General features: G+C 38.2%; 1 protein-coding gene across 3 annotated transcripts in view; it reads left to right on the forward strand.

The window, feature by feature from the left end:
• Nucleotides 1-13,271, forward strand: part of SLC24A2 (solute carrier family 24 member 2) — a 155,552-nt gene that overhangs the window by 134,851 nt on the left and 7,430 nt on the right. For all 3 annotated transcript variants that reach the window (XM_075210628.1, XM_075210645.1, XM_075210636.1), the window contains 2 exons: nucleotides 2,620-2,738; nucleotides 11,529-11,675. In XM_075210628.1, coding sequence (XP_075066729.1) covers nucleotides 2,620-2,738; nucleotides 11,529-11,675 — 266 coding nt within the window. The remainder of the gene's footprint in view (nucleotides 1-2,619; nucleotides 2,739-11,528; nucleotides 11,676-13,271) is intronic.

Genomic DNA, 13,271 nt, shown 5'->3' on the forward strand with positions numbered 1-13,271 from the left:
TGCGCCGTTGGGGCGTGACTAGCACATCAAAATCACTAGGTCCTGAATTCACCAGAGCGTGACATATGTCCCAGCACTCCTGACTTTTAAGACATCTAGCGCCACAATGTAGTATAGAAAGAATGCAGTGTGTACACAAAGAGTTTAGTCTTGGCCTGCGCCCACTGGGCTCACCAAACACTCACCAAACATTGGCATTGTCCCTACTAGAATCACAACATTTCACACACTGTGCTGCTCTGTCCTACCTGTTCTTCTCACTTTCTCCACCTGTGGCTGCTGGTTTCTTTAGTTGTGGCTTGCCTGGATCTTGGAATGTAGAAGGACCTATTTGGGGGAAAAAATGGCTACATTTAGAAAATTACAGTCAGACGCAGCGTTAAATCAATAGCACCCATGATTAATAATTAGGCCTTCCTCCAGCCCCAACATTAAAATAATAGTATTCACATTTAATAAATAAACCTATTTCCCGTCATGCAAACAGCCTAGCAATACCTATTTCCCACAACCATCAATGCCATTAAATAATTCATAGTCACATTTAATAAATAGACCTCATTCTCCCCAAACTCACCTCCACATTCAATAGCCCCCAAATCACCCCATCTTAAATTAATAATCCCCACTATTAAATTGCCTCACCATCACCCTACAAACAAAATAGCGCCCATTAATTAGCCACCACCTACCGCACACACACTACATTGCAACAAGCCCCATCTTAACTACACTGCGCCCCCCATGCTGCTTTCCCCCCTTTTTATTCACTCTGTGCCTCTCTGCCCCTGTTTTCCTCCTCTGTGCCTCTCTGCCCCAGTTTTCCTCCTCTGTGCCTCTCTGCCCCAGTTTTCCTCCTCTGTGCCTCTCTGCCCCAGTTTTCCTCCTCTGTGCCTCTCTGCCCCTTCTTTATAGTACTCTCCCTCTGTTTCCTCTCCTTGCCTCTCAGTTTCTCTCCTAACCTTTTGTCAGCTTCTTTCTTTTCTTCTCTTCTTTCTTCTGTCTTCTCTTGTTTGTCTGGCTGCGGCGCTCCTCACTGACTGACTGCCGGGCGTGACTTGATGATGTCACGCCCGGCAGTCAGTGTGAATGGAGAAGACAGGAGAGGAGGGACGCAGCGCCGCGGGTCACGTGAGTATGAGATTTTTTTTTTCTCATCCAGCTCCCCCCACCAACGAAGCCCGCAACCCCCAACCCCCCCGTAAATTTTTTTTTTAAATAAATAAAGAATGAAAAAAAAATATGAAAAAATAAAAAATAAAAAAATTAAGTTAGCAGCGAGGGCCCGGCCCGGGTCCCCTGGCATGCCCGGGTAAAATGTACCCGCTCCCCCCCCTCTCGGCGGCCCTGTCCCTTGCTGAAGTGAAAAAGGCACTACCGCGCAGGTGCAGAGAGCCGTGCGGTAGTGTGTTTGTTACAGAAGTGGCCCTGCCGGCGACATCTGAACTCAGGTGTTCCCGTTAGCTCCGCCCTAACAGCGAAGGGGGCGGAGCTTCAAGCCTGCCGGGCCTACTGGTGGATAGTCCGGCTGCCCGGCAGGCCAGTCCGACACTGCCTAGAGGAAACCTACACAAACATGGGTATAACATACAAACTACGCACAGATAGTGCCATGGTTGGAAGAGAATCAGTGCTGTGAGACAGCAATACTAATCACTGCACCACCATGCACACATTCAGGAGCGTTTGGTCTGTCCCTCCATTATAAAGCATAGAAACATGACCTACATGTCTAAATAACAGAAAATACAATTTAAAATGCAAAATACTTAACAAGTCAAAGTAGCAAATAAGACAGATATTGCAAGCTGTTTCATCTATATACTTAAGCTACTGCAAAATGGCAGCAATTCATTAAAAATGAAAATATAGAAGTAAATTAAAGCAGTTAGTTTTATAAAATGGTGATTTCATAGTAAATCCAACAAGAATTTGTGGTAGCACATAAAAAATGTGCAATTCTACATTAGGATTGGACATTATTATCCACTGCACGTTTGCATTTCTGCATGTGTATTTAAAGAGATTAACATATAGGATTGTCATAGTTAGAAATGTTTCCTACATTCTTCCATACCTCCTAACGTTTTAAAAACAAAATAGTGACTTTGCTCCAATCATGATCAGTCAGAATCTCCGCCAGCTCCACCAAACCACGCTCAATACCACATGGCCACTCCCACATTTATATAGAGCCATTCCCATTCTATGATAGCCCCCACCCCGTTCACATTTTGAGAATCAGGAAAGTCCCACCAAAATTGTGACTACAGGAGGAATGATGAATCACAATTTTAATTCATATATCTTCACCCAAAATGTTAAATGTTGTATTTGGTAGAATTTACTTTGTTAAGATAAAACCTGGAGTTTTGTTTACCTGAGGTGTGCCATTTTCCCTATCCACTGTGATTTACAAAGCCTTGAGCAGTCCATTCCTGCTCTGCTATACTATACTGTTACCACTGGCCTGTTTCAAACTGACAGCAGTGTTATTGGAGCCCTCCCTTGTGAACATCTCATGTACATGTCTGAGCTGGCAAATATATGTGCTATTCAGCTGGTCTGGGGCTCTTGGCTGCACAAGTATGCATTATTGTTCAATTACTTTCATTACAGAAAAAGTTGATCTTCCAAACACTGCTAATGTGGAGGTTGAAGTGACACCACCCAAAGATTCTGCTGGTCCAGTTCAAAATGGGAATGTTACTTACAGCATTGAAGCTGCAGAAACGCAGGTTATACATCTTCCATGTCTTATTTTGCTCTTATATAGAATATTGGTAAAAAAAAGTAAAAGTAGCACAAGCATAATAGGTGGTTTAAGAACCATTGTTTCAAGTATGTAATATGTATCAAAATTGGGTAATTTAAAAACAATCTTTCAAGTATTATTATTATTATTATTATTAGGCCTCAGTTTTCAGGATACTATTGCTGTTAATGGAAATATTTTAAAAATGTGATTATATCTTTTTAACGTTAGCAGTTTGTTTTACATTGTTCCTTACTTGAGCTGTAAGAGAGAACTTACCTATAAAGTTGAATATAAAACTAAACAAATTGCTCTATAAGAGACCAAAAAAACTGAGCACTACAGAGAAGAAACCCAACATATTTAAATTATGTGCAGGAACAAGACAATTCATACAGTCATAGAGTAAAAAACATACCCACTATACTTGAAAATTGTGACGACTTCCTTGAAAGAACCTCAAGCACACCTGGAGTTGTCCTCAGTTTCTTTCCCAACTCATCCTACTCTTCCCTTATACCCATTAATCTTCTTTATTGCACACAGGCATATACTTAAGTACCCCTTATGCACTGCATCTACCTAGCTGCCTCTATACTATGAAGCAATTTCTTGAATTTATTTGGTTCACGGTTTTCAGACCATCTACAATGTTCTTTTGTGTGTCCCTAATGCCTATAATTGTATATTGATGTATTTTGAAACTTGAAAACCAAAACAAAAATGTATTTTTTTAAAAAAAAAAAATCAAAACCCCACACTAACCACAAATAGACAACAAAATGTGCCTGCTACTTTTAGGCATTCATTTAGGTGTACTAGACCTGCGTTTTGTTAACTTGAGTCTAGTCTTAGTTTGTTTACCATCCAGTATCAATCTGTTAACAAATGCAAAACGGGACAAAACTACATAGTTCTCCATTTTTGTACACACACTTTAACAAGACACATATGCCACTCATATACACAAACCCTTTTTTAAATGTAAATTGGACCAAAATGGTTAAATAGAATGGAAAAAAATCCTAATTAAAAAGGAAATGAACACATATTTGTAACTAATATTGAACAATTTATAAGATTATATACAAATTATTGGTATTACTTGTTCTGATTGACAAACAGCTATAAAATGGTTAATGGTTGATATTCTATTATCAACCATTAACCATTAACCAATCTCTCCCTATCCTCTTAATTTATCCTAAAATAAACAACACAAGACTTTAATTGTGGCAAAATAAATGATGGTGTTTATTTTGGGAAAATATATGATGGAGGAGAAAACAGCAGGTAGTAGGGCAAGACCCCAAAACCGAATATCCCAATCGGTCAAATTCCCCCCTTGGATAACAACTTCACACGGGTGCACATATCTACCTTACCGGGGATCAATTATCCCGTGCTCTACAGATCCCCCAACCCTTCTAGGCTGAAATGAGTGCAACTATAAGCCGACCCATAGGGGCAGTACTTGCACAGAACTATAGTTAAATCTTCAAAGGGAAACAGGTTCAGAATGCCCACCACATAAATGTACCGAATCTCTAGAGAATTATTTTCATTCCGCCCCACACTTTTATGGACTACTCCTTAAACCTCTCCTAGTGACATCATTGAACGCAACTTCAAATTTTAATTCCCCTGATGCTTTAATTCAGCCCTGTTCTTATGACTGTTGCATACATTTTACTTTGTTGAAACAATTCAGGAACTGATCATGCAAAGTGCTGCAGAGAAGCTGCTCATTTTAAACGAGTTTTTTGTCACTTTAAATAACACCTGTATTGAATTTCCTCTGTTCCCAATACATGTACTTTGGTAAGGTTCTGAGCTCCCATCATTTGCTCTGTCTATAAGGGTCCAGCTCCTGCATCAAGAAACAACTCGAGGGCCTCTTACCCACTGGTGTTAAAATCATGATTTCATTCACAATTTTTAAAAGCATGTGAGCATGAATAGGGAAGGTACTTTTTTAGATCTGATGACCCCAAGTCGTTTGTGCCAGACGGCTGCTGCACGGCGCTGTCTTTTGGATGCTGCTGCTCTGTTAGTAGAAAATATTAATTTCCCTTAAATGCCCTAATACATGTGTTGTTTGATAATCCTGAAGTAAATAGCACTAGTTTGCAATGTAACAGTTAGGGCTTGTACAAAAATTACGTGCTCAATGCACATTAAAGTCTGGTAAACACATTCTGACTCTGAAAGTTCAAAAGTTAATTGAAGTGAATGGACTTGAACATGACACAGGTTTTTTTCTTGCTTAACATTAACAAACACTCTGTACAATATAATGGAGTTCTATGGGATGCCCTTGTAGTACACTAGGCATTCACATGCTTCTAGCGCTTTCATGTGAAAGGTGAAGTGAGAAAAAGCCCTATTGCTGTTCAAAACACCCGTATTACTGGCTTTTCGACCTTTGATAAATCTGTAAAACCCTCATTCAGGGGCATTCGAAGTGTGTTCTCAGTGTAGCATAGAACTCCATTATATCATACTGAGCGTTTACACTTGTGAATGCTACAGGCAAAGCGAACACTCGTCACAAACTGTCTGCATATTGATCCATTTGCTTATATTATTTTTTGACTATCAGCATTAAAGTGCGTTTACAAGGCTTTTAGAATGCGTGTTGATGTGGACCTAGGACGATAAATTAGCACTTTTTAAATATATAACTTATCACTAACTACCTACTGTGTATAAATCACAAACAATTCCTTCCAGAATTGTACTTTGCTTTGTATGTGTTTTTTTCAAATTCATTTACCTTCGACTGTGTGAAAATAAGAGGGCTCAGGCAGACCAAGCAGGCATTCTGTTTGTTTAAAAACACTGTGCTTAAAATAGAAGACGGTAATTACAAAACTTGTTTCACTCTTTAATATAAAGTCAATTAGACAACCTACTATTTATGTACTAAATACACAAATATGATGTTATATGGGGATGACAGTCACTGGAATGCATTATGTATGATTTGTTTATTGTATTACATTATTGCTATAATATATAGATATAGGAATAAATATAGATATATAATCACATATTCACTTTTAATAATGCACATAAGAACTTACATTATTGAGGTATGTTATTTTTAATAGTATAACATTTTCTTGTAGTAATAATAGTAACCTTGTGTTTCTGAAATAGGTCATGTCTTGCCTGCATAGTCTGTTTTGGCTTTTTGAGCCTTGATAATATCCATTGGAATATGCCCATATTCTGTTTCTTACATCCCAATTTAGTAATTTCCAGTTCTCTCACTGACGTCTTCTGAAAGGATGCTCTTTTTCTTAGCTAACAAAGGTGTGGCGTTGTACCAAAGTTGAAATAAATGGAAGAATAATCTTTTGAACATCAAACTGAACTCCAGAATACAGCAAAATGAAGTTAAATGAATATCTGGTTCAACAATGAATCAATAATATGGATAAATAACTATTTAATATGTGGCTTAATTCTGAAAAAGTAATATCTATAGTGTAAATTCTATCATCAGCTAAAAAGAAACACCCATTTACCCTTCTGTGCCTAAAGTGGCATGTAGTCCTGTTACACCAGAGGTTACCATTCTGAAGTTTGACAAAGGCAATTAATGGGAAATATGCCATATTTATAATAAGGGTTTTTGATCTTTAGTTTTCTCTTCATTTTTTTATTTTTAAGCATATTTAATTTGATCATTTTTCAAGTTTTAACAGCATACCGGTTATCAAACAGTTGGTATAAACAATTATTAAGAACCTTTTTATTTCGTAGAAATACAGAACTAGGAATGGAGAGAGAGAGAAATACAAGAAGGGGTCAAGGGTGGTGAGGTAAGGGAGGGAGGTTTAGAAAGAAAAGAAATGTGAGAGAAGGGGAGTTATAAGGGCAAGGAAGGGAAAGGAAGGGTTAGTAAGGGGTAAGGGGAAATAGGAGGGAAGCCCAGCCTGGTATCCTGGTAGCTGTTAGATATTCAGTATGCAATTTGCATCTAGATCCAAAACGTCAGTTTCTATTTGAAGAGGTTCTAGATTAATCTACTCCGCAAGTGACAAGCCAAGGTTGCCAAATACTTCAAAATTTGTTGGGTCGATTGTTAATTATGCTGGTAATATGTTCACAGCGGTAGGTCTGCCATACTCTATTAATCACTTCTGGCAATGTAGGGGGTTCAAGTTGTTTCCAGTTTGCTGCTACCACGTATTTGGCAGCATTAAGGGGGGTATTCGATTGTTCCTCCGGGCGCCGCCGGAACGAGCGCGTTAAAACTATTACCATTTATACGGCAATATTGCGCGTAATTACCGTTCATATGGTAATTTTCCTCGCTCAATTTCAACTCGCTGCTCAGGGAGCTGCGAGCTGAAATTGAGCGAGTAATTACCGTATAAACGGTAATAGTTTTAATGCGCTCGTTCCGGCGGCGCCCGGAGGAACAATTGAATATCCCCCTAAGTATATGGTTCACCATTGCTGTTGTACATTTATCAATGTCGGGTACAGGTCTGTGCAGGAGAGAATAGGAAGGACATGGGGGAATTTGGAGTGAGGTGACTCTGTGGGGCATATTCAATTGTCGGCGGAAACGCCAAAAATCTCGCGGCGATTGCACTATTACCGTTATTACGGTAGTTTTCTAGCTGGATTTCAGCTCGCAGCTCCCTGAGCCACGAGCTGAAATCCAGCTTACTATTACCGTAATAACAGTAGTAGATTTTACGCGGGGGGATATTCTAACAATTGAATATGCCCCTGTGAATTAGGTTGTGAACCTTTTGCCAGAATCTAACCATCTTGGGGCATGACCACCAGATATGGCAGAACGAGCCCTCATGACCACAGGATCGCCAGCATAGACTCGATGAATCAGGGTATATGGCCTTTAAACAGGTGGGGACCAAATACCATCTATATAATAATTTATATGCATTCTCTTTGGTTCGTACACAAATAGAGCTCTTAGCGACTCATGTCCTGATCTCGGACCATTAATCAGTTTCTAGTTCCTCCCATTTTAGTTCATAACGATCTTTAACAGGTTGACGATGTGTCACCAGCAAGCTGTAAAATGTTGAAATGTTGCCAAAAGCAAGCTGTAAAATGTTAAAATTAATCCACTAGGGACGGACTTACTTTTACAAAAAGATTCTAAAGGTGTGAGTTGGTAAAAGGTCTTAAGCCCTGGAATTGAGTGATACAGATGCCTTAGTTGAAGATGTTGATAGAAGCGACTATGAAGAATTTCATATTTCCGTTGAAGGTCCGCAAATTTGGGGAAAACACGCATAGGCGCTAGCTCAGCCAGGAACCTTAGCCCACGACAGGACCAGTGTTGGAAAAAAAAGAGTGCTTTTGCCCAGGGGGGAAGGTTGGGTTATTCCATAGAGGGAACATCATTTTGGGATTTGCTATCAAGGGGAATGCTCGGGTGCTATAGTCCCATATCTGGGAGACAAGTGAGAAGCAAGTAGTGGGTGGGAGTAGGAAGAGTGGTGGGTGATGTTTGATAGACATCCAAATTAGGGTGTAGGGTGAAAGCAATTGTTTGAGATTAGCTTCTATGTCGACCCGTAACCTCGTGTCAAGTGGGGAGGGAAATAGGCCTAGCTGGGCCAGATGCGTAGCTGTGTAATATTTATAGATATTTGGAAGCCCCAATCCTCCCTCTGAAGTTTGACGATAAAGAGAACGGGCTTGTATTCGGGGTCGATTGCCTGTACAGACAATTCGGGCTGTCATTAGTTCTCTATAAGTATTCAATGATGTTTTGCACAAATCAATTTTGGTAGGAAATTATTTTTACTTAATAGTTACATATATTAATGAGATTGATAGCTGTCATATTGTCTGCTTAACAAAGACCAAGTTCAGGTGTAGCAAGTGTTATATAGACAGGTATATCACACTGCAGCACTGTATGGAAACACATTGAATTGCATTGAGGAGGTTTTCCAAACTGTCACGATTCAATTCCCTTTATTAACATGCAGTACCCTTTTTCTACCCCAGATGTCATACTGATGCAATCTAACTGACCGTGCCTTGAAAACACCATTCATATCAATGGGAAACTGTCATAAATACAAACCTGTAGTGCAGCACCATCCTAAAATCCGTAATCAACACCAGCCAACATAGTGTGGGGATATAGCCTCCCATGGGGGGAAGGCAGTCCAGATAAAAACAGCATGCACCTCCTCTTCCAATAGGTTGTCAGCGAAAAGCACTGGGGTGCTCATGGCACCCTTAGGCTGTGGGTATATTTGCCAACGCAGTGATCCCAGTATAATGGAAATGGGGACAAAGATACTACTCTTGCTGGCAACTGATTACTAGCAGCAGGTCATTAGGTCACTCCATCCCTTCTGGTCTGCAGATGAAGGTTATAATGAAAATTGTGCAGTAGGTTGTCTACTCTGACTGTGGCTCACTGTGCAGAGACTGCACTAATGCAAACCGGAGTTCTTGGTTCGAGTCTAGTAGCACCAGAGTCTTCCTGTTTAATTAACCTACTGCATTCCCTTACACAAAACATTTAATCCCCCACCAACATCCCTGCAAGATCTTAATATTCCTCCTATACAGGATACAGAGAATATTTATGCCCTACCACATTGAGATACACACGATAGTGTTATTTTTGTCACAAGCCAATCAACTTGCCAATATATCTTTGGCGTAAACCAGAGCACCCATAATAAACCCACTCAACACAGACAGACAGAACACAGCTCCACACAGATAGGGCCCTGGTTGGAGTGGAACCCATTACCTGTGAAACAGTAATGCTAACCACTGTGCTGCCCTCATGGTATGCATGTATGTAATTTGTATCATGATCTCCTTAATGTACACTGTTGCAAAATATGTCAGCGCTTTAAACACAAAGGATACTAATAATATTAATATTACACTTGCAGTATCAAAAGTCTCTTACTGTGCATTACATATTGTCTCAAATTGAATACATTTCACTTGTTCTACATGCTTTTACAACTCCTGTGTCAATTAATTGTTACATTGAGAATCACCAATATTATCACTCGTGCACTACAGAAGCCTATGATTACTGTAGAGTGTGAGACCTGGATACATACATGCACCAAGGAAACAGAACTTACAGTGGTCATAGTACAATACCTAACTCAGAATTGATGTTGAATAACTTCAGACATGCTGAGTGAAATTAAACAACTGACTTTTTGCTGATCAACGATGACTGAAAGGTATATAAACTGGAATATACAGTAGTAAATACGTTTTCAGAGTTGCTTCTTTATTATTTACAATTCCTTTGAATACAGTTTGAAGGGTAGACCACAATAGTTTCACTAATAAATGTAGTGCTTGGGTGGACAAATAAAAAAACAATTAGTGGTATGGTATCACATTTTAACTACATTTCAGTACTGTCCCTTACAAGGGAAAGTTCATAATGTTACACAAACTAATTGGCCGTATTAAAATGCATGTGACGTCAACTTGAGGACACAATAATGTACGTGACTACTATATAGAGTATAACCCCAAATATACAGTAGCACTGTAAATAATACATTTTAACCCCATATATCAGTGTTTTAGTTAATTACTTGTTATTATATTATAATAATGCATTTACTTATTATCGAGTATAATGGGGGATGGATAAAACTGGACCCAAACCCATCACTAGGGTTCCAGTTTTTGCCTATAGTGCATTTCAGCACGAGATTGATAGCTGATTGAAAAGGGTAAATACTGTTTTTGGTAGCTTCTATGGGGAGGAGCATAGAGATTTTACAGTAGCTATACCCTGTGCTGAACAAGCTGGCACTGAATCACATTGCTGTAAGACATGGGAACTCCACAAAGTAACCAGCCCATTCTGTCTAGGCTTGGCCCTGGTTATGGTTTTTTTATTGGGATGGTGGGGGCGGCTTAGTTACACTAATAGTATTAATAAATTTCACTATTTATTACAGAGATTTCCCATTCATTTGAATGGTGTTTGCAGCCTATGACTGTAGATAATAATAGAGAAGGAAGCCCTAGTATATTGTGTCACAGCTTATGGTATAATCGATAATAAAGTAAATAAATGAATTAACAAATAATATAGCAACTTAATGTTAAAATAAAAGCTCACTTAACTGATAAAAAAACAAGCATCTTATTTTTAAATGGACAGTTGCTCTTACCTATTCATGTATTGATAACCGCTTTGTGTGATGAGTGCAATGTACTTTAAACACCATTTAAAATTTGCAGCACATTCCTTAGTGCAGAGAACACATTAGTGATGTCACAGGCCAGCAAGAAGCTGTATCTTATGAATGAATTTTGCAATGTGCAATATGAGTCCCTCAAGCAAACATTACTGGTCATACAAGCATGATTAAGGATTGGAGGAAATTACGTTTTAGTAATTTTGATGCAAAATGCTAATGTATATGGCGAAATGCGATAAATCTTTGACACGCCGGGTGAGACTTTAATGCTTGCTACATATATATCATCTATAAACAAAAAACAAAACTCTGCCCTGTGTGGTAAAATTATTATGAAAAATATCCCAAAATTCTTGACTTTAATAAACCATAGATTTTCAACAGTCTGATCTAGAGGAGTGTGTGAAGACATAATTAAATAAATTTCAAAATAATAAAGTTTATGTAGTTCAATATTTCATTAATATAATCATTTTTAAAAGAAGGAAGCAACATTGCTTTTGTTTCTCATGTTTCTAATTTCTTTCTTAACATACCATTTTCCCTTTTTCTTGTATTGTCGTCAGATGACAGACGGAGCAGAGCTTACTGAGGAGGGAGACCATCCTCTTAGCTTATCGTGGCCCCCCAACAAGCGTAAGAGAGCTGTGTATCTTGCTGTGCTACCAATAGTATTCCCTTTGTGGATCACATTACCAGATGTCCGCAAGCCAGTGAGTACTAACTGTTGCTCTGTACAATCGTATATATTGCTGTGACATAATAAAATGTTAAGTTAATGTAAAAATGAATGTGTAGTAGGGAATTTAACTAGCATTGCCTGATGTTTCTAATATAGAGAATTTATTGTTTTTGCTATGGTGGATGGAAAGGAGGTGTAGAGCATGATACATGTAAGATTGCATAGCGTAAAAAAATATATATATGTAAATAATTAAACATTATATTAGTTAATTATGATATACTGCAAATCAATTAAATCAAATCTGTATCTTCTAAATATAATGTTAGAAAGACAATAGACAACTATCCCAGTCCATCAATTGACGTTTTGTAAGCCAATGCCTAGGTTTCATGTAGTGGCTGTGAGGGACAAATTAGCTTCTATAGTCTGATGGAACAGTTTTATGGGTTCACCTATGCACTCTACTTTATGGAAATGTGTGCATTACAGACATGGTAATCCTCCACCTAGTGAAGAAAAAAGTCATACACTGTTTGTTGCCATGGCTTAATAGTCGGTTTAGGTCCTGTTTCTGTTCCTTTGGTCTCTGTGTGGTTAGAAGTGCGGTAAATAACTTGTCCCAAAAGGTGTTCTGGGAGACGGTGGTGATGGCTGAAGAGAGGAATATGTTATAAATATAAATAAATAATTAGATAAATGAAATTATGAAAGAAAACAAAGTATTAATGGAAAATAAAATATTGTGATACAATTAAAGAAAAGGGGAGAATATACAAATATTAAAAGAAATAAGAAATTTAAATAGTGCAACATTATAAGAGCTAAATGAACAAATAATAATGTAAAAGATTTGTTTGAATCAGTGAATACAATAAATGTAATACGTTAGGCAGGATAGATTCTTGACTCTTTTAGGGCAAGTTACTTACTGACATCTAACTACACCAAGACCAGAGGAACAGAAACAGGACCTAATCCAACTACTAATCAGTGTAAATCCCACACAAACTCAAACCAGCACTTCAAAAGGCTAAGTAAGACTTTACAAAACCATAACTGCCAGGCCAAGGTATAAATAGAGGTAAAAATATAATATTTATTTTGTGACATAATATTAATTTGTTTTGGCAATAACAACACCTACCAATGAATTAGATGTATTCTACTTTACAGTATTAGAGTAAAATAATCATAATAATTACTAAATAAGTCTAATACAGCTCAGTGTACTCAGCTCAGAGATAGATTTGCCAGACTCTTTTCTTATTTTATCCTGCTGCCCTGATTGCAATGAGACTTCAATTCATTACAGCCTTATGCAAAACAAATGTATTTCCATCTAGAGTAGAGATGAGGACTCATGTGTGTGCATTTCCATAGTATGCTATTTAGATTCACATTATTAAATAGCTTTTTAAAACCTTAAATTGAGTGGATGAGAATTATAAATACAGCAGACACTGGGGACATCAAAGGGATAATTGTGCACACACATGGGCTCAGCGACAGATGTACAACAAAGCTGAACAGTGTTCACAAGAGGCTATGCATAGTGTATGTACACTTGCCCTGCAAGTCCATGCACATGTTAATATTATTATCCCCCTCTACTGGCATAGTATAA

This window comes from Mixophyes fleayi, chromosome 1 (genome assembly GCF_038048845.1).
Source record: "Mixophyes fleayi isolate aMixFle1 chromosome 1, aMixFle1.hap1, whole genome shotgun sequence".
Lineage (NCBI taxonomy): Eukaryota > Metazoa > Chordata > Amphibia > Anura > Limnodynastidae > Mixophyes > Mixophyes fleayi.